Consider the following 22,442-nt stretch of genomic DNA (forward strand, 5'->3'; position numbering starts at 1 on the left):
GCTGTGGCTTTCAGGAGGTGATGCACCATCCCAGTGATCCTCTCTCTCCTAGAAGGTGTCGGCTGTTGGCCTCAAACCAATCCTGTCCCGACTAATCCCCCTCACACAAAGGATGTAAATGACAGTGAAATACAGCACTAACACTCGCAGCAGTTCCTCTTTTCTTGTGTTGCCTGTTCCCCAGCTGTGGGGACCGGAGTATTTGTTGTGCTCTGGGAAGCTCATTCAGCTCGAGTGCATCCCAAGCAGTGCGACAGCTGTGCAGCCAGCATCCTTCTGAGTGCATTGCTGCTCCCTTGCTTTGCTCCTGTTAATCCAATAGTAGGCAAGATTTCCTCTTCAGGATTCTGTCTCATTCCCCACTGCCACCTGGAAGATAGGGAAGGTAGTATCTGTTCACATTTTGCAGGCTGTTCAGACAGCCTTGGAAAGCTGCCTCCTCAATCCTAACTAGCATTATTGTTGTTAGCATGGTAAGACTGGTTTATTTAGAATGGAGTAGAATAGACTATTTCATTTGGAAGGGACCTGCAATGATCATCTAGTCCAGCTGCCTGACCAGTTCAGGGCTCACCAAGTTAAAGCATGTTGTTAAGAGCATTGTCCAAATGCCTCTTAAACACTGACAGGCTGGGGGCATCGACCACCTCTCTAGGAAGCCTGTTCCAGTGTTTGACTACCCTCTTGGTAAAGAAATGCTTCCTAATGTCCAGTCTGAACCTCCCTTGGCGCAGCTTTGAACCATTCCCACGCGTCCTATTGCTGGATCCCAGGGAGAAGAGCTCAGCACCTCCCTCTTCAGGTCCCCTCCTCAGGAAGCTGTAGAGAGCCATGAGGTCACCCCTCAGCCTCCTTTTCTCCAAACTAGACAAGCTCAAAGTTCTTAGCCCTCCTCATAGGACATGCCTTCCAGCCCCATCACTAGCTTTGTTGCCCTCCTCTGGATGTGTTCAAGGACCTTCACATCCTTCTTAAATTGTGATGCCCAGAACTGCACACAGCATTCAAGGTGAGGCTGCATCAATGCTGAATACAGCAGGATCATCACCTCTTTTGATGGGTTATGCTGTGTTTGGTGGCCCCCAGGATGGGGTTTGCCCTCTTGGCTGCCAGGGCGCACTGCTGACTGATATTGAGTCTGCTGTCGGCAGCACCCCCAGATCCCTTTCTGCAGGGCTGCTCTCTAGCCACTCCCCTCCCCATTTATACTTGTGCCCGGCGTTACTCCATCCTAGGTGCAGAATCCGGCATTTCGACTTGTTAAATTTCATCCCATTAATCATAAGCCAATGCTCCAATCTATCTCGATGCCTCTGCAAGGCCTCCTGTCCTTCAGGAGAGTCAACAGCACCTCCCAGTTTGGTATCATCAGCAAACTTGCTAATGGTGCATTCAACTCCTGCATCCAGATAGTTGATAAATACATTGAACAGAACTGGCCCTAGAATTGAGCCCTGAGGAACACCACTGGTGGCCAGTCGCCAGTCAGACGCAGCCCCATTAACTACAACTGTTTGAGCCCCGCCATTCAGCCAGTTCTTCACCCAGCACACCATGAACTACTTCAGAAGTAAGAGTTAAATATACACTGTAAACCTAATTCAGTATGTCAGCGTTCTGCTTGGAACTGAAAGGTGTGGGGAGCTAAACCTCTGGACTTCTAGTCATCCGTCTTGCCCAACTGCCTTCAAATAATTACCATGCAAAGATAAAACCTGGGTTCTGTAATTCAAGAGATAAGACAAGCATGTAACATCACGATAAAATAGACTTTGGTCTGGAGTGCACATCAGGATATAAATCATTAAGCAATTGTTTAGATGTAATATTTACTGGTTTCTTTTCCTAAGGCACAGCTCGTATTTAAGATAAATGCACTGAAGTTTAAAAACAGCCAGAAAGTAGTATTTTAAGTGAATTTTTTTAAAGTCAGATTTTTATCTTTCTAATTGTCCTTTGATTACTTCATTTTTTTTTTTTTTTTAAAGCATTAGTAAAATTGAAACTGATTAAACAGCTAGGATTTGTCAGTCCAACTTGATTCATATTCCATGGATGTGAGGTGCAATATAAGCCCGCCAGTTCCCTGCAATCTGCCACCTTGTTAACTGATTGATCCCAAAAGAGAGTACAGATCAGTTAATAGCAATGCTAACATATAAGCTTGGCTGGCAGCCAAACAAATACAGCCGCTGTTTCAAATCAGTAAGTAGACTCAAAAAAGAAATGATATTTTACTATACTCACTTAAGTCATGTTTTACAAATAAGAACAGTTTCACAGCAGCTTTATGCAAGGCAAACTGGAATCCTTGTCGCTTTGCTCCTGGCTTTTCACATTCAAGGAATCTTTTGACTCACCAGTGTTTAAAATGTCTTTCTTACCCTTAAGCTTCCTACCAGGAGAACTATTAAGATTTTTCTTAAGCGTCTGTTATTCTCCTTGGCCCACAGCCCCACAGCAGTGTTTTGTAGGATTAGTGCGAATCAGTTGTGTGAGATGTGTATGAAAGATGTAAGATAAAGATCCTTCCACATATTAATTAATTTGGATCATCCTTTCAAAGTGCTGCATGAGAGAGAGACCAGAAACTGCTGATGAGTGTCACCCCCTCCAGGAGGGACACTGATTTGCTGTCAGGCAGTTCAAATCAACAAAAAAAATTGAATTGTATTGGTGCAAAAAATCAATCTCCATGCCTAACACTGCACCTAAGAGGTGCCTTACTATTTTTTTACTTCCCAGGATGCAATTAAAAATTAATTATATATTTCATAAAGTAAAAAAAAAGCCAAGCTACCTGAAGCAGACATTCATTAAAGTAATATAGAGAAAAAATCTTTTTCTATTGAAAAGAAATGTTCAGACAGATTGAGGCTTTTTTTCCCCATAGAAAATGACAACTTCTGCAATTAGTGTGTTTTGAAAGGTCCAGAAGGTTGGGTTTTGAAAAGCATAAATGATTGCTGGAGTTAGTCTTAACTGCTTTTTGTACCTTTTGAAAGTCTCCTCTGGAGAAGATAAAATACCTTGTAACATTTTTATTATTAATTAGTATGTATAAGTCATTAAAATATTTTGTCTGATCCTTGACCCTCTCTCCAGGTTAATGCAGTGCACGCAGTAAGAGGATGGATACAAAATTCAAACACTTCTCTCTTTTTTTTCTTCCAGGGGCACAATAAAATCATAACCTACAGCAGACCTGTATATTTTTGTATATTGTGTGGCCTTATTTTGTTGCTAGATGCTGGATCTAAAGACACAAATCCTCCAGTTTATACGATGTATGGCTTGAAGCTCTTTTCACCTAGATCTCTCCAGTCAGCCAGAGACCATGTAATAGGTGAGTCAATATTTTTCCTAGGACTGTAAAAATGAATTAAGCATTAGCTGGGGAAGCCTGTGTTTTCCCATGTTGGCAATCAAACGCATGTTATGGAGGCACAACTCTAAGTCAAATTGATAGAAACATTTGGAATGACTTAAGATGGGTATAGGGGGGCCGGGGGCAGCTGGCAACCTTCCCTCACGTAAAAGGAGTTCTTAATGAAATGAGGCTCATAGAAAAGTCTCTATAGAAAACTAACAGTCACTGATGTTATTAGCAAAAGACATCATCTGTGAAATGCAGTTAATCTTTGTAAGGGCTTGTCTGTGCAGAGCAGTTACTGCAGAATAAGCTGAGTTTTAAATGTGATGCCTGGAAGCTGATCTGTGCCAAGTCCTCAGATGGACATTCTGCTCATGAAGAACACGTTTTTTCTTGGTTTAGTTTCATCTTGCTGTCCACGTGATGACTTAGTGTGGAGCGACCACTCCACAGTAGCTCTTCCAACCTGTTTCCTTCTGGAATCATGTTCTGAGGTGGCTGAGGACATTCAGATATTGCCCCAAAACGGGGCTAATGATCTGTTGGCACTTGCAGTCTGTAACTGTGATGCTGCTCTAGTTGTACCACAGATAAGAGTGCTGAACTGCACTTGGGTCAAGCAGTGCAACACTGTTAGGTATGAAGTAGAAAAGTTAAAGTTTACTGTAAAAGTTGTGAAAACTTGCCAAGAGCTGTGTCATGGTGTACCAAAGATGACCCGTTGGTTTGTGAATTTAGAACCAGGAAAACCTTCCGTAGTAGAGGAAAAAACTTTGTGATATAGAGTGTATGACCTCTGAGGTCCTTGTTCACCTGTGACTGTTGTACTTGCTTGTTGCGATACTCAAGTCAGGCTATTACTGCCTGAAAGGCATACTATTTTTAGGAGAGCCTTCTGGTCCTTTATATGGGTTCATTGACTCCCAATCCTTCTCACCAGAAACAGGGGAATAATGAAGACCTGCATCTCACTTATTTTCATTAGTTTCTTTCATTGCCTTCCTTTGGTCTCATTAAAGTTTCTTCTTACATCTTATTTTCTCTGCCTGTCAAAGGTGAACAGTAAAAATGCTGATAAATAATTCAATGAGAATCTTAAATGACACTTGGGATAGAGATAAATGAAAAACTATAGCAACCAGAATAAGAAAACAAAGTGTGGTTATGAATGTGCTAATTTTGGCTGGCCTCAAAAGAGGTGGTAGAGCAGGTTCTTGAAACAGCCTGGAGGAGGTGGGGGAGAGAGGAAATACGGGCTCAGTTTAACGAGAGAGGAAGAAGAAACCATTTCCCTTTGCTTGTCCGCTATCCTTATTTTGCCAAGGTGTATTTGTTCAAGTGATGTTTGGTGCCACGGTTTGGCTATTCCTTGCTTTGGCTATTATGGGACTCCCAACTTCTGGCTGCCATGAATCCTTGCAAGTGTTCACAGTGCAGCTACTTCTGTAAGCCATGGCAGTCTGGCATCCTCCAGCATCCTGCTGCACTTTGAGTATAGATTCCCTCAGGCATTAAAGGTATACAAGTATTTGATTTTGGCAATAAAAAGAGGAGGGAAGTAGGCCTCGCTGAATACCAATGAAATGTTGCTATCATTTTGCATTTTTGCCTATTTGCTGTGTATTTTTGATATTTCTTTATTGGTTTGTCCTCATATGGTAACTTTTAAATTTGTATTTTACTCATAATTTATTGTAGTATTCAGAGTTCATATGTTGGGAAACCAAGGGATTTTTGACTCTACAGATACCAAGGAAAGGAAAAGTCTTCTCTTTCAGGTGTTTACTATGGTAAGAAGCTAAAGTGATGGAAATCACAGAAAGGACTTACCGAGGAACTAGTGTGATGCTGCATAGCATACTATGATAAAAGTCTTGAAACAAGATTATAAAAGAAAATCAGTGGAAATTTGTTAGATGTGTAACCTAATTACTTAGAAATGCAGTTTTTAACAGGGCCATCTTTTTTCAAGCAATCTATTTAGGATCTGATTCTGTTTTATTTTAAATTGATGGTGGTTCTGCTGTTGATTTATATTAGTTGGGGGATCATGGCTTTAATTCATTCTAACTATGGTTTTCATCTTGAATTCCTTATTTCAGTTGACCTTTTTGCTAGATTAACGTACGTAGTGCAAGTGAAGGCCACAGACAGAGCCAACCTCAGTCACTAGGTGCTACGGGTATGGCTAGTGACAAAAGTGGTTACACACTTAATGTATGATAGTTTTTGTGATGAAACCATTTAAACATTAGGCAGGTGAGTGAAATTATTTGGCAGACATCTCAGAAGAGTAACTATCAGGTGGTGGCAAAATTTTGTGATAGCAAGTCCTCTGCCTGCTACTTTCAGCAATGACTGAGCTTCTGTCAGGGAAGAAAGCCTCTGTGAATGTTATCCTCTGCTATGTTCAGGAGGGGGAGAACAAAAAGACAATTTCTCACTGAAATAACACGTTAATTTTTTTTTCCCTGTGGAAAAGTATATATTATTGCACATCAAATGGACTAGTACTCGGATACATCATTTTTTTTAAATAATAATTTTCTAAACTTCTAAAATGTTTGCAGTGATGTTACCATTCTACATTTCTCAAAAGACCCAGAGTTTCCAAAGTCAAAATTTGTGTTCCCCTCCTACACTTATCTGGTAGCTACTCATGTAGAGGAAACCTTCAAACTGCAGTGTTAAATGCCAGCAGCTCACATAAGCATCTTAGTGGTCCAGCTCTTAAAGGTGTTGTTCTGTATGGAACTGTGTGATGCTTAAACAAATTCTCTCTGGAATTCATAATGCAATTCCAAGTGATTAATCAATTACTTTTATTGTCTGCCTCCCACAAGGGAAACCTCTGCTCCTAAATTCAATCCTTTTGTAAGTGACAACTGTTTATTTTCCTCTCTGGTATGCTCCTTTGTGCAGGATGAGATAAACGAAGCTACCTTAGCTAAAGGAGTTGTTAGGATTATTCAAGGTATTAATAGAGAGAGGGTGAGGTGAGGACATTGCTGCAGTCAACCAGCTTTTCCCTCCTTGTTTACATTCACCCCTGTATATTTTGGTGTACAGACAGGATAACGTCTCCGGTCTTGTCTTTCCTTCCTGTGCTCTTATTCAGCTTTTTCTGAGGTTACTACAGCAAAGGCAGTTGTTTGGACTGTAAGTCAGTAGTCTAAGATGAGTTCTGGCAGTTCTGCAAGTCCTTTGCGCGAGGAACAAGATCTCCTATGAGTTTCAGCAGTGAGTTTTTGGGATAGGTGATCCCACGGCGAGTCCACATGGTCTGCTGGGCATTTTGCTGTCATGCCATTGTCTGTCTTCAAAAGTGGTTCTTGCTTGGCTTGGTATGGCTTGGTGGAATATCTAATAAAATAGCAGACTAGTAAAGGAAGAGGAGATTAATAATGGCATTTTGCATGTAAAAGATCGAGAAGACAGTGTTTCCTTACATTCTTACGTATGTATAATTTGTGCCAGTGGCAGGAAGTCGTGATGAAGGGTGCATTGTGAATGCAAGTATACTTAAGTGAGCCCTGTCTGTGTTTAACACTTGAGTATGTCATTTTTTTCTCCTGTGTTTGACTTTCTCAGAAAGATTTACAATATTAGATAGCAGTAATGTATAATATGAAGATAAAAGCTGTCAGATCAAACTCTGTGTATTGTTTTATTTTAGCACAAGATGCATTAGTAAGAGTAGCTGGGAGTAAAATGTGAAATTAGCATTCAACAAAGAACACAAATCCTATTGTTACCTTCTTAAAGTTTGAGTGGGGTGGAAAGAGGAATAAGTTGTACTAGTGAGTTGTTTAATTTGCTTTTTATGAGAATGAATAGGAGGAAACTGCAGTCTTCCTAGCATGTAAACTGACAAATAAATACTTGTTTACAATGAAGAGTGGCTGACACACATCTCTCTCCCTTCATCATGCAGAACATTCTGGTACTGGTACAACGAAGCAGTAGGAACATGATTAAACATGTGCATGTATCCTTGAAAGTTGACAGTATCGGAGACTTGGGTCAAGTGTGTTTTTAGATGCTTTGCTAGACAACTGTGCTTAGCGTTTTCTAGGGTGGAGCTAAGAGTAAATGGATGGGAAGGAGGAGTGGCTGGAAGTGAACAGAACATAAGGCTAGCAGCACATTTACCTGAATTATGACTTCTGCTTTTCCTTGACTGTAATTAGCATTTCTATTTAGAAAGAGACTGTGTAAAGATGTCAGACTGGGTTTTACCCCTGAGTTTCTTTACTGTTTTTACTGTACTTTCACTATTGCAAAGTCAAGGTCCATCCTGCTGGAAGCTGGGGAAATATTCTGGGAAAGTTTTGCTATAGGTTTGTCCCATTTTTACATGCTGCTTTAAGTGTCTGCTGTTGGTTGCTGGCAGAGGCAGAATATTGTGATAGCCAAGATACTTAGGATCTTAGCCATTAAAATATCTTTTGTTTGTTTATACTGAGTTGTTATACCTGTGCTTGAACCATCTCAGATTCAAGGAGACAGTTCTGGAGTCTGCAAATTAAAATTTCTGTACTTTAAATAGAACAAATATAACTTTGAAAGTATTTGAGAAGCAGTAAAGAGGCTATGTAACGCTATTTTTTTCTGCTGCTGCTTTTATCCAAAATAAAGCCTAAAGTTAATCTCCGAGCTTTAGTTTCTTACATGTAAAATAGCATAATTTATTTTGAATACATGAGAAGGAAAGTGTAATCGTTGCTGCTAAGGTTAAGGTATGCTCACTGGAGTAATCTTCAGAATTTATTGCAACAGTTTCTTATTCTGGTATGATGCATGTTTGTCTGTTCTCCATACATTGTGATGTATGACTGTGTTCTAACATACATCTTCTTTTTTTCTTTAGTGTTTTTATATTGTTTTCCTGCAATTTCTCTTCTTGGCCTTTTCCCTCAAATCAACACCTTCTGTATATATCTTTTGGAGCAAATAGACATGTTGCTTTTTGGTGGTTCTGGTAAGTAGCCAGTTGCAGCCTGAGCTATCCGTTTCTGGGCTTATAACCTTAGATTAGAGTATATTATTGCATGTTTTAAAGCACAGTGCATGTTAAAGCTCAAACAGCTAATGGTATTCATTTAACAGTGGGTAAATACTAATAAGACCCCCTTGATTAGATTTCTTTTTTCTTTTGAAAAGTTGTATGCAAGTTGTGCTGTAGGCTGCAGAATGTGGTTGACATCAAAGAGCTCTTTCCTGGCATGTCTGATGTGGATCTTTACTACATTTATAAAAAAGAAAAACTTAAAAAAAAAAATTCTGTTAAAACTCCATTTAAAAAATAAAAATAAAAAAATGTTTGCATTCTTCCATAGTAAGGCCTGTTCACAAGATATTGGATATGTGATGGTTTTGGTGTTATTTCAGTCAGAGATTAAACAAGGCCCATGAGAGACGATGCATTGGGTTTTTTGTTGGTAGTGGTGGGTTTTGTTTTTCATTATACCTTAAGCAACAGAGAAGATTGGGATGCGTCTACACTGTCATCTTAGTTTGATCAGAAACACTTCCTCCTTGTTCCCACTTAACACATGTTGTTTTGCATCACGGAATGCTGTCAGAGTGTGCAAACTGGATTCCATTTAGATGAAACTTAAAAGAAAGGTGCACTGTAAGGGTGCAACTATTGCACTCCAAACACTAATGAGCATACAGTCTGTGGGACCAGACTAGAGATAGTCTGCAGTAAGGCATCTCAAACATGAATAACATGGATACGACATCCTCAGAACTTTTCATTCCACAGATCCATGTTTACTGCATCATTCTGCTTGCTATTGTAGACATAGCCTTTGGCAAGTGGTTAAAACTAGTACAGATGATACAGGTATTCTTTGCTTTTTGTCTCATAAATACTATAGCAGACCTGGAGGAAATAACATGTTGGATAAAGTCCTCAACCTATCAATAATGATGAGTCTGGTGTAGGTTGAATCCTAATTAGAGCACGGTTTTGCAGCCACTATATCTCCATTGTTGAGACTGCTGACCTCCTAATTCTGACAGCTTTTCCTACCCTTCTTCTGGAAGATCTCAAAGGCGGTATAGCAAGACATCAGCTGGCATCCTTCTCTCTCCCTTTAAGTTCATTTATGTATCTCAATATGGTGCAAATCATGGTTGACTGAGCAAGTTAGGATGCTTTTGTATGGTACCTGGTGTCTCCTGTGTGTCAGGAGCAAAGCAAAGGAGGAAAACTCCACGTGGAGTTTGCCTAGAAAATTGCTTATTTTGTAGATCACTTCATTCCTCCTTGGTAGCAACATGAAGAGGCATACTGGTATTTTGGCAAAAGAATGTTCAGTACAAAACCCAATAGCATGGGACCTCAGGTCAATGGAAAACACATGGAGTACAGTGGCATCAGGCTTTCAGTCTTAGCTGTAAACAGTTTTGTAAGCTTATTTGGGGCACTGAAGGTGTTCCCTCAACAACCAGCTTTGTGATATCTGATTTTTATCTCTGTACCTCTCATGATACAAGAGCTGTTTAATTTTTTTCTTTTGATTGCACATCCTCATTTAGGAAGAAATTAACTAATATGTGATGTCCATATTTCAGCTGCTGCTGGGTTCGCATCTGCACTATACAGCATTTCCCGAAGCTTTGTGGTTCTGATTGTCCTATACGCTTTCTGCTTCAGTGCAGTGAAGGTAAGCCAGAAAAACAACACTGCAAAAATTCAAAATTTCAAGCTCAAAATTCATATAATACGGGGAGACCAGGATTGTTTGGTTCTGTGTTGTCATTGTTATGCTTTACAAGCTATGCTTCAGGTTCTGCCTATTAGCTACACTGAAATGGATTGAAACTGTAGTAGAAATACTGGAGTAAACGTGTGTCTAATACCTGTGACTTTTTGCCTCTTACATGTATCAGTCTGAAACGATCCATTGAATTTCCCCTACGAAGACTAACAGCAGGCTTGGCTTAAAAAGCTGCAACTCTTAATGACCCATATAAGCCAACCTGAATTTGGTCAAAATTTCTAATAAGGTCCATATTTCTGAAGGAAAAAAAAAAATTTGTTGTTGCTTCGTAACAGTATGCCTAAGAACTTAAATGTCCAGCTTGGGCAGATCAGTGGACCATCTAACCCAGTAATGTGTTTGCATCCACAAAGAAATGCCATTTAGGAGTTTAATGCCAGCCAGATGATAGATTGTCACTCTTCTCCCTAATATTCCACCAGTATCTACAAGTGTTGGATTAGGGATGTTAGAGAGTGTGTCCCTGCTTCTTTCATTTGGTATCTGTAGACTTGTTGTCTATGAATTTGCCAAGTCCCTTCCTGAATGCACTGGTCATGTCTGTCTCCACAAGTTTGTGCCAACAGATTCCAGATGTTTGCTGCGCTCTGTGCAACACAGTGCTGTCCTTCATTGGTTTTAAATTGATCTGCTAATTTCAGCAAGTCTTCCCTATGCCTACTATTGCAGGATTTGTGGAAGAACTGTTCTGCATTCACCATATCCACTGCCTTCGCAGTTTTGTCGGCATCAGTCATATCCTCCCCCAGCTATCTTCTCTTTAAACTGAAGAGTCTCAGCCTTTCTAGCATCTCCTTGTAAAGCAGCTGCTCTCTCAGGAGTAGCTAAGTTAGTCATCCTACTCTGTGCCTTCTCTTACTCTGTTGTGACCTTCAGATATGGAGAGTGAGTAGCGTATGGTGCTCTGGATGCGCGTGTGCCTCGGCTCTATATGCTGGCAAAATGACTGACTGCCTTGTTCTCAGAACACTTCCCAGTGATGCCCAATGTTGGTTTTTTTGGCAGATGCTGCATTTTGAGCCATATTCAATCTAAAGCTTTTTTTTTTTTCCAGTTAATGTATGTGTCCTCTGCATTTTTTGTTTTATTTAAAAAATAGTAATGAAATGTTGGCTGCCTTCAAGTCTGCTGTAAAATTCCCAGTGACCACAGCAAGACCAGAATTTTCCTCTTAGACTTGTGATAAAATTTATCCTTTAAGGGACAATCTTTTGACAGTGTTTCATTACAGGCTAGATGCTGCCAGTGCCCATGCAGGGGTGCACCAGGATGTGCAGTGATTTACAAGCTGCTCTTGACATCTTGTGGGCGTACGTGAGAGGATGCTTTGTGGTGCTACACATGCATAGCACACACAGAGATCCCAATATGAGGTTCTACAACAGCCAAGGATGTATCATGTCAACACCCAGGCTGGTGATTTACACAGATGAGAGGGGCAATCAGATGTTTCTTTAAAGGAGTTCTTTAAGGAACATAAGCATTTCTGTAATGGCTTTTAACAATTTTCCACTTAAAATTTTGAATAAGACCCTTAAATCAAAAAAGGTCAACTATAATGCCTTAATGGTCTATCAGAGATGATCAGAGCTGCCTGTGCATGCGTTCTTAACCACTCCCGATAGTAAGGTAAAATGTGTTAAGCCACCATTTTATCTTGCCCCTGGGTGGCTTGAGTCCATATGCAATAAATTACGGCAACTCAGCTGCTGAGCAGTGCTGCGTTAAGACACTTTAAATTAAATGTCTTTGAACATGTGGTGTACTCCCAGGGAATATCCTGTTGCCAGGCTCACCCAGTATAGCAGTTATACTGGTTTGACCTGACCCAGCTGTGTGATGCTAGAAAGCTTAACTGCTTCTTACGCAGTTTCCTAAAGTAGCTAGCATTCCTACTACCATTTTCCGCCTATATTAATGATTCCGAAACTGGCAGCTGGGATGGAGAAGGTGGCTCTCTGTAAGAATGAACAGAGTGAGAAAAATCTATAACAGTGGGGAGAAACAATGAGAAAAATGGAAAGAGCTATATGGAAAGAAGGAATTGAGTTAAACCACTGTTCAACAGGCAAATATCTGGGGAAATGATCTTTTTCTTTTTTTTTTCCCCCTAAGTTTAGCAGAGGGCGAATCACTAGTTGAGGGCAGGGAAGTTGTGTGATGGATACTTTAAAAAACAGTTCGGTAAACAGTATTAAAGAAAAGCCTCTTAAAATATTCTACAGACTCCTTTCTGAGTGTAATACTTCAAATTACAGCATGCAGGTGGCTTTGTAGATAAGCAATCTCCTCATGGATTAGACTTCAGACTGCTTAGAAATATGCTTTTAATGCTCCCCTGAAGTTGTAGAGTGCTGTGAAAGATTTACAAGATATCTGTTGTAAATTACCAATATTAAGTGCAGACTTTCTGTTCACACAGAAATTACAGTTAATTTGAATTTTTATGGCACTGTTCTTGTGAAAGCAGTTCTGAGGAGGTTAATTTAAAGCATGTAAAGATGATTCCACTTGCTTCAGCTCATCATCTCGGTCTACTGGGGTGCTTGAAATTTCATACGTTTTTTCTAGAAATTATTAAATAAGCCCTTGTGTTAACCCTCCCTGTTCTTCAGTCAGGTCCAGAGATTTTTTTCGTTTTGGACTGTTGTCTGCAAGAGAATGATTCTTTGGTTTGTGGAGGAGGAGTAGGAATTGGCTTAAATGTAAGAGAAGAATCTGATCCTGAATAGGGACCACTGTGACAGGTGGTCTAATACCCCTGTAAGAAACTAGAACTCTTCTGATACGTAGTGATAAACAACTTCTGACCCTAATCAAATGAAGGTTTGGATTTTTGGTGCACGAGAAATTGCAGAATTTTAACTCAAAACTGAGCAAATGCTGTAATCTGTTTCAGAGGAGTTTGCACAATGGTGATAAGTACATGGTTTTCTTTAATATAGAAATGGCATCTCTTCCACACTTGCACTTTACAGCTATTCTTTATTTTTCATTTTTATTTTACTCTTTTCACTTTTAGTCAATTTGGCAAAATCAACAGAGTGAAATTTTCAGTATTTATGGAGGTCAAAAAAATCGTCACAATCAAAAAGATTCAGGGCAGGGAAGCATGATAGACTCTCACTGGCATGGGATTTCTGGGCTGCAAAGCTTATTTCTTGGCTGAAATGTAGCATCCTCAAATGTAAACTCTCTTTATTGGCAGAACATCTTATAGCTCAGCAGGTGTAACTAGCAGACTTCTATTTCCTGAAATAAATTGCAGAGGAGAATAGATCTCTAAGTGGTTGTGTGCTTTGTACTGGTGAAAAATTGCTCACATCAAATGCCCAGGTTGAAGACCCATTCCAGCAGTATCAGGCTTGAGTCTCTCTTTCCTTAAGTGGTTCTTGTGTTCTAATTACTATCTTGCAGGGTGAAATAGACTAGCCTCATTTCTCTGTGGACTTTAATTATTCCAAAAGGAAATATATTATTCCTGAAGAAGTTAATTAGAAGAATAATTAATTTACCACATGGTTTTCTTTTTTATTAAAATAAATAATGTTCATTTTATAATAGATCTGTGTTCATAAATGAGTTTTTCTTGTTCATTTTTAGAAACTGTATATACATACGTACAATAGTTTGATTTAGTTGCAGTCAAATTTTGAAATTATTTTAGAATAGCAAATTCACAGCAATTAATTCTTTGCTCTAGAACTCCAATTTGAGAAAAAATAAAAAGTAAGAATTGAGCAATTGTTTTGGCTGTGTCAACAGAACAGTGTAAGTACTCGAGTTAACTTTAAAACATGTGAATATAAGCTCTGAGAATTGAGACAAATAGGCCTGTGCTGAAATCCTGTGCCTTGTCCAGACTGATTTTGCTGTTGAATTATGTGGTACAAAACCAACTGAGAGTCTCTGTGAAAAAGCAGCTGCAGTATAGATGTATCATTAGTTTAACTTAATAATTGTCATTGATTTTTTTTCAGATAAGTTGCCTGAGGAAAATTATTATACACTATTCTCAGCTGAGAGTTCATCCTGTGATCTGCAGATAAAATTCGGTGTGCCCAGTTTTTGAGTTAATCTGGCCCTGCCATTCTTTCTTAATGACCTTGCAGCATCTTTGCCATCACACAACCGGAAATGTTTCACTCTCATGGCTAAAATGCACATATTGCCTAAAAGAGGATGGACAGATCTCTAGCCTTGTGCTAACAGCAGGTGTGCAGGTTGGATCGTTTGGCAGGCTTGCTTGATCTTGTGGCAGGACTTGATCAGAACCGTATGAGATGTGTTTTGGGGAGTGGCTGCATACTGCTTACCTGGGGGACGCAGAGTGTTATGTGACCAAACACACACTTTCCATGCAACTAAAATAAGCGATGGTCTGTTACAAGGCCATGCACAAACACATTGTGCAATGAGGAGACCTGTGTTTGAGTTGTGTGACTCATACTTGGTGGAGAAAAAGGGATGTGTTGCTCGGAGCTGACTGAGAAGCAAAGGGGTCCCACCCACTGTGGCCAAGCGATCGGCTCCCCTTCTCAGAGTGCTCCTCGGCAGCTTTGCCCTTGCTTGACGTTTGTGTGGAGGAACTGTGGGTTTGCAGTTTGTCAGGACCTCCTCTGGTGGTGCTACTGCTGGACTGATCAGTTTTCTTTTTGTTTAAAGCTGTCAAATTAAAAAAGAAAAAAGAAAATCACAAATTGTTCACAGTAGGAAGTACAGAGTATTGCTTCTAAAATTGGAACAGGTAATTTCTCCAAAAAACCCCAAAACACAAAATAGCTGGAATTCCAGGTCTCCATCCATGTGTTTGAGGCCCTGAGGACTGATGGACAGGACACTGTTCATCACTTGTGTCAGTCAAAGGAGTGTATTTTGAGTGGAGCAGGTTTTCCAGTCGCTGTCTGACATAGCTGGGGAACAGCAGTCGTTCCCTCTGGTGATGATGCAAAGTCACCTGGATAGATTTTTGGTTTACAGTCATGTTATCCCAGTGATGCAAAGGTAGTTTGGCTACAGCTTTCAGGTGCTGTAAAGCATCTCTTCATACATCTTTTCCCATGACACATCCCTGTCATGAGTGATATGACACCAGCTGCTTATCCAGCCTTACAGAGAACAATACTGTGAACTCGTTTTCAGACAAGACAGAAGATAAATGTCGTAGCTCCTGAAGTGCAAAGGCCTGAGTTTCTCCAGCTTGCTTTGAGATTTTCTTTATCTCCCAGGCCTCTGTTTAATGATATAATCCCTCCTTATTCCAGTTCTTTCCAGGTCCTCTATGAACTTGCATTTACTTTTGTTTAATAAAAAGCTCTAAATCCTAAACATGGTTTTATCATGTCTTTTGGTCATTCCTTGGATTGTTAAATCTAACAGCAGCTATTTTTCAGTTTGCTACTTTTTTGAAGCTATTGGGTTACTGACTTCAGTTTAAAATTATCTGTATTCACTTTAGCCTGGCTCTATTTCTGATCTCAGCTTCAGTGCTGTAATCTTGAACAGAAATTGACAGCTCTAATAGCTACCTTAGCTTTGATATATGAAAGGGTTATCTCTTTTTCCTGGAGGAGGAGTTTTTATTTTCAGATATTACATCCATCAGATTGGAGACACAGGAACTTCTGTGCCATCTTTTTCACTTGACTAGAAGTGCCTGATGTATTGATTTTCGTCTCCTGCTCCATCTGTTTGGTGGTCTGTGCCCAAATATTTAACAGATATTTAAAAAAAAAGTCAGGTGCGCCCTCCTACTTTTTCCACAAATATTCAGTCTGGAATTTAGCCATCTTGATATCAGTCTTTAGCATTCCAGCGCATCAGTGTTTTTCTGTGGGGCAGAAGAGCACATCCTCAAAGGTTTCTGGAATCAGTCAGTCCTTCTCTTCTGCCTTCTGTTCCAATCAGCTGGTTTGGATTTGAAACTTATCCAGAACCAGTTAATTATTTGTCATCCAGCTTTTTTGTTGCATTTTTGGTTTTGTTTTTGTTTTTTAAACTGCTTAAGGAACTTGTGGTTTATCTTAATCAGCCTGGAAAAATTTCAGATTTTGGACTTGGGACAGAAAATTAAACTGATGTGAATGTGTTCATATGTGGCACAGCTGCCTTTTCCAGCTCTGTGGAAGTACGTATTTTTTTAAATGAAAGTTATGTAGTTTCCATTACCTTATACCTGAAGAAGTTCTGGTAACTTACTTATTGCTTCAGTGGACAGTTACTAAAAATCCTGTGTGTATTTTAAACCATTCTCAGCTGACATTATGTAGTTTGGTTTGTTGTTTAATGAGTTTTAAACTCATTACTCAGAATAACAATACTTCTTGATTCCCGTTTTCAACGACGCAGGCTTCATCTGTGTACTAATAATTTTGAAATATTTGTCTTAGGGTTTTATAATGGGAAAGAATTGCAAGCATACGTCTCCCTCAGTCTTCTAAGACTGCCCAAACAAATTTCTAAACAGCACTGAATGGGCCCATGTGTATAGACAGAATTCCCAGATGTGTAAGTGACCAAAAATAGAAGTATAGGATTATTAGACAGCTTTGTTTCTACCGCATAAAATACTTTCAGCCCTGTTGGAGGTTTTCGAGACAAAGCTCATCAATTTTATGTACTTTCCAATTTAGAGATCCCTGAGGTTCAAGCAAGAGCTGTTAGGAGTGTTAATTTTGGAGAGAATTGTCAGATATCACGCATTTCAGTGAGCGATGTTTGCAGCCATAGTCAAATGCGCTTTAGACATAACTTCAATAGTTATGCTCTTAGTTTTCTGTGTATAATAAGAACTTATTGTCCAGATATAACAGAAAAAGTAAATTATGCCTGCAGAATCCAATATGGCCCAGGGTTACTCTTAGTGAAGTGTTGTCACTGTATAGGAATGTAGAAATCTGCACTTCTTCTTTAGGATAAACTCACAATTACGTGAAACATGAGTATCCATGCCTCCCGCCTGGGGTTGTTGCTCATCTTACTCCCTAGCCGCGGAATTCTAGTCACAGAGCGGGACCCTGTTGTGTAAGGTGGTGCGCGCACAGCCCTGCATCATTCCCATCCTTATGGATTTTAAATTTCAGCAATGAAAATAAGGTCACAGATAGCAGCTGGGAGTGCAGAGAAACAGGGACAACATTGCTTAGAGTGGGCAGTAGTATCTGTATTCTGGTAGCTTATCACTTGTCAAGTTTTTGGAGCTCTTCTGGGAAAGTAATGTTTTGTTTTCCATGGATGAGGGGAAGATAAGGCTGGTGGGCATCTCCCCGTAGAATTTGTCTCTAACCAGTGTAACACGAGGCTCATGAATAATTCACATTTCCTGGTTGTTAGTGTTCACTGAAAATGTGTATCCATGATAATATAGTCAAGCTTATAGTTAACCTTGTAGAGAACAAGTTGTTGTTACCATTTTCTCTTACCTTTGGGGGTGGGGAGGATTCCCTTTTACAATCTCATTCAGAAACAGGATGTTAGTATTTCTTTCATTTTACCATCACACATGTGGAATGGCTGACTGTCAACAGCTGTCCTGTGTATTGTTTGATATGAGCAATAACATAGATCCATGATGAAGCTGGGGAGTGGAGGTAAGGAGAAGACCTTTCTTTGTCTGGGCAAAGAAAGGTTGGTTGAGTTGCAGGGAGGTTGGACTAGATTACTTTTAAAGGTCCCTTCCAACCCAAACCATTCTGTGGTTCTGTGAATAATGATGAAATCATGAGAGAGTGGAAAATCAGAAGGTGGGTGTGCTTTGTGAAGAACAACTGCAGTGTGCGTCCATGTTTAAAAAGCCAGCCACTATGCAAACACATTCACCTTCAACAATGCTAATGCTGCAGTAGTCTGCAAAGTCTTTGAGTTGAGAGGAATAATTTGAAAAAAAGAGGAAAAAAAAAAGTAACAAGAATTTCTACTTTGCACAAATGATTCTCTGTTCAGAGCACTTTTTGTCTCTGGAGTAGGACATATGATTTATTTGAGTCTATCTTTGAAAGATAAGTGTGCTACATGCATTTTTTTTTTAAGGGAAGAAAGAAGCAAAAAGAATAAATAATGTAGGACAGAAAACTGCTACTGCCACTTTTAAAAAATACATTTGCCTCCCCATCTCTACCAGTGGTAAAAGGCTCCTAAGTTCAAAGACACCTTTATCTTCCTTTTTAGTGCATTGTTTTGGGATTAGTCGATTCTGTGGTTAGAATGGAACCCCTCCCACCACCACCACTGGGTCTGTTGTAACTCATCACTTTAATCCTTAACTCTGTAAGTCCATTTCACTTGTTTTAAAAAGGACTACGTGAGTGTCTGCATCAAAGTCAAAACCGTATATGAAAGCACTACATGTCACCTCAACCAAATGAGGTAAAGTAGGAAGTCAAACTCCCTGTCTAGTATTACAGATAATACCAGCTTCCAAGACTAAAACCTGTCATTCCTGTTTTCCCACTAAGAATCATTGTCCGATTATCAGCTATATTGGTTTTTTTTTCTTCATCTTTTTAATTTAAAGCTCTACCAGGCGTCATTAGTGGGGAAGGAAAATGACAAAACGGAGCAGGGTACATCACACTGATGTTGGAGAAATGACACCTATGTTCACTCTCATCTTTTGTACACCATTGTGTAGCATTATTCTGCAAAATCCTGGTCTCTAGGCACATAGCAAATATCGATGCCTATCCTGCCTGCCTTCCTGGCTCCCTGACAGATGAGCTTTGAGGGACAATGACACTTTGGAACTGGAGCACAGGCCAGCCAAGTGAAGAAGCTGTGTGTAATACACAGAAAATATGGAAGTAAAGAGTTCCTGAGGCATTAATATGGGGAATCAGCTATGTGCACTTTTACAGTAGAAAGAGGGCAGCATGATTTCTCAAACTGGCTACTGATACATTTCAGTACCAGGTATATTGCTGGGCTATTTACGGTATTTTGCTTTCAAAAGAAGTTGCAGGGTGAAGGGGCAGTCATGGACTAGAAGCTGCTGGGTGGATCTGTACACGGTTGTATTGCCCTGGACAATGGATATTTGGATAGGCTGTGATTGAGCTATTTTCAGAACATTTTGGCTTCACTTAGTTTTCTTCAGTGTTTTGAAGAATATGAATTTCTGACCTAAGACTAAGCATGGAAAAGCTAATCCAAAATGTATTTGGCCCCAAAATTGGGAACAATAAAATGAGGAGTGGAATTGGATGGCAAAGGTTAACTTGTCAAACAAATGGTGCTGGATTCTTTCAGTAATACCATGTAACTCTCTCTTTTGTTTGTAATTGCTGTTTTGAGTAGGATTGTTTGATAGAACTAGATGGTTCTCTTCATTTTTGTGATGTTCAGTAGCATGATGAGGGGAAGGTGATTCTTAGAATTAAAATTTCACTTCTCTGATACTACTCTTGGGATAATGAGAATTTCAGGGTTCAATTCCAAAGAAATGTCATGTTGCAGTGGGTTGGATGTTTGTCCTTTAAAAGAAAATTAGTTTGTCTTGCTCAGGTATTCATTGTACCTGAAAGAAGTGGAGTGTTTCTTAATGTGAGTCAGCTTTGCTAAGAAATCACACATATCACTGGGCAAAATAAGACCAATAAACTTACTTTATTCTGTGAGAATATTGGTCCTGTATGAACTGTGAAGTTTTTCAAGCAAAAGATATGGTGCAGAAGATGCCTTGGTTTTATTAGCTTACAGTTTCACAGATCCTACAAGCATTGTTTCTCAAAATCTACCCAGAAAGTACTCTGATGTCAGGATCTGGTGACCTCACGTTCAGTTGATCAGGTAGAAGTTGTGTGGAGGCATTGAACAAGTCTAGTAAGTGAAATGGCTATCGATCTGATCCACCAAGTTTGTGTCCTTCACAGCCAAAATTTGCGTCCTTTTCAGCCAGGACTCACAGGTATGTCTTAGGGTAGCTAATTTGTAGCTGAGGACTCCACAGATGGAAGCTGGTCTTGATAAGTGTTCCTTAGGTTTCATGTTCTTTCTTTTATTATTTCTAGCCAATTTTAGTTGTTTAAGTCACCCGGAGACAGTTTCTCATTTTGGTTATACCCAGAGTGTGCTGGAGAGTGTGTAAATTGTCTCTTCTTTCCTTACTCGGGGATGTCGCATACAGTGGTGAGCTCTGTCCCTCTCCACTGTGTTATCATCCAGGCAGGGCCTGGATGTAATGTACAAAGCAGCAGAAGGATTTCAGAGTGAGGTGCTAGAACTGTACCCCACTGCCTGATCTAGGTGACATTGCCATTTGTTGCATGCAATCTGGCCACAGGTCAAGTAACTACATATCAGTTTAGAGTTTAGACAAATACAGTACAGTTCATTTCACTTGCATCTCATTTTAATGAGAATTTGCCCATGATGTTTCATTAAAGAGGAAAGAAAACTGCCTTTCATGTGGTTTCCTAGCTAATTGCTGATTATAGAGGAATTACATAATATGATCACAAAACATGTCTCTAATCACAGTCCTTTTCACAATTGTAGACTTTGATATGAAAAAGGATTTTCAGTCCTTGGTAGATAGTGTACAAATTTAGATGCTGTGCATTTAACACTGCATGTATAGCTTAGCCTACTTAATATTTTTTTTTGAAGTTGTGCATTCGTAACTTACAAATATTTTGCTTTCTGTCCTTCTGTTCAGGAACCCTGGGATGCACAACACATTCCAGCGCTGTTCTCTGCTTTCTGTGGTCTGCTAGTTGCACTTTCTTATCACCTCAGCAGACAAAGCAGTGACCCATCTGTACTGATGTAAGTTGCCTGCAAATGTTACTTGTTGATTACTCTGTACAGCACACAACCAGAGTGAAGCCTGGGTTTCAGAACCACAGGGACTGTCCTGTGAAAGTACTGTGGTGAGGTGGAAATTCCTTGCCATGTCTGCCTGGTTGGTATCAGTCCTGTAAATAAATGAAGTGCTGCAGTCAGGTTGCCAGTAGGGCTGGTGCTCTTTAAACAGCACTATCCAAATTCTCTGAAGCAGATTTCAGCCTCTGGAAAATTGTGTGCCTGCCATGTTGGAGGATAGCAATTTAGTTGAGGGGGTGCTCAGGCTACTGGAGTTGCAGAATGTGCATTGGATAGCACTGTGGCAAGGAGAAAGGACATTTGATGTGCTGGGAAGATGACTCAATTCCAGTTCTTGCTGAGGGTCACTGTCAGTAGGCTATGCCTCTGCTTGAGATCAACTCCTTCCTCTTCTGCTCTGACACAGTCTGCTAGAGGTAGCTGAGGAAAGGTAGTGTGTGTTAAGAGCTGACATTGCAAGCAAGGGAGATCCAGGGGAGAAGTCCCAACATCGTGATCTGCAGGTTGAGATGATGGGAGAGAGTCCATAGATCCATAGCTCAGGGGTGGTAGATGTGAGTTTTCCTGTGTGGGAACTGTGCTATATGGCTGTCGTGGGGGCTGTGGTAGTCCACAAGCAGCTGGTCATCTACGTATATGGCTGTGGGATTAAGTAAGCAAGCAAGTGGGTTTTTTGCAGCTGGTATCACCATGCCATCTGGGATTCTGCTTCACAGGCAGCTCAGTCTTATCCCAGAACAGTGCGGAGGGCCTGTGAGGAAACCCGCAGGTTCTCTCCTTTGATTCATGAGGTGTGTTGTGTGTGTCTTGAGGTGAGGCTCTTTAGTGTATGAAGATTGTAGTAGGCATATGGTAAGTCAGGGCGGTTGGATGCACAATTCTGTAAGCAGGAGAGAGAAGGGGAAGTGGAGGGCTTTTTAGGCCATTCAAGATTATATTTAAGGAGAGAAACTAGGGAAAAGGAGAATAATTCTGATGAAGGAGGAAAGAATATACGGCACTAGTAGAAAATTGGCATCCCAGTAAATCTCACTGAAGAGTTGAGAAATTCCTTCTTTACCATCCAGAAGATTCAGGGAATCTGATATTTATACATTACTAGGTCCTGATGTGGCAAAGCAACAAGAACTGCTTATATCTATTGCCATTAACTTTATCCAAAGCCTACTGTGTCTGGCACTGATGTCAATTAGACCTGGATCAAGCTTTATATAGGTGGTGTGTAGTTCATCAACCATTACAATATGGAACTCAGGTATGGAAGGAAGTGAAGCTGTGTGCTGTTTTAGGGAGATTAGTTTAGCCTTGGAATAAGATATGCACAGGTAAATTGCAAATCAGCATGGAAGTGTGAGCTCTTTCAATTTTGAAGTAATTTAAATGTATTCTTCTCTCCCACTCCCCAGGAAGGACACACCAGTTCATTAACTTCTTTAATAAAACAGAAACTTGTCTTT

General features: G+C 40.0%; 1 protein-coding gene across 1 annotated transcript in view; it reads left to right on the top strand.

The window, feature by feature from the left end:
* Positions 1-22,442, top strand: part of PCNXL2 (pecanex-like 2 (Drosophila)) — a 157,046-nt gene that overhangs the window by 46,670 nt on the left and 87,934 nt on the right. The window contains exons 13-16 of the mRNA XM_010562953.1: positions 3,175-3,346; positions 8,244-8,354; positions 9,959-10,050; positions 20,819-20,928. Coding sequence (XP_010561255.1) covers positions 3,175-3,346; positions 8,244-8,354; positions 9,959-10,050; positions 20,819-20,928 — 485 coding nt within the window. The remainder of the gene's footprint in view (positions 1-3,174; positions 3,347-8,243; positions 8,355-9,958; positions 10,051-20,818; positions 20,929-22,442) is intronic.

This window comes from Haliaeetus leucocephalus, unplaced genomic scaffold (genome assembly GCF_000737465.1).
Source record: "Haliaeetus leucocephalus isolate CR32 unplaced genomic scaffold, Haliaeetus_leucocephalus-4.0 Scaffold162, whole genome shotgun sequence".
Taxonomy (NCBI): Eukaryota; Metazoa; Chordata; class Aves; order Accipitriformes; family Accipitridae; genus Haliaeetus; species Haliaeetus leucocephalus.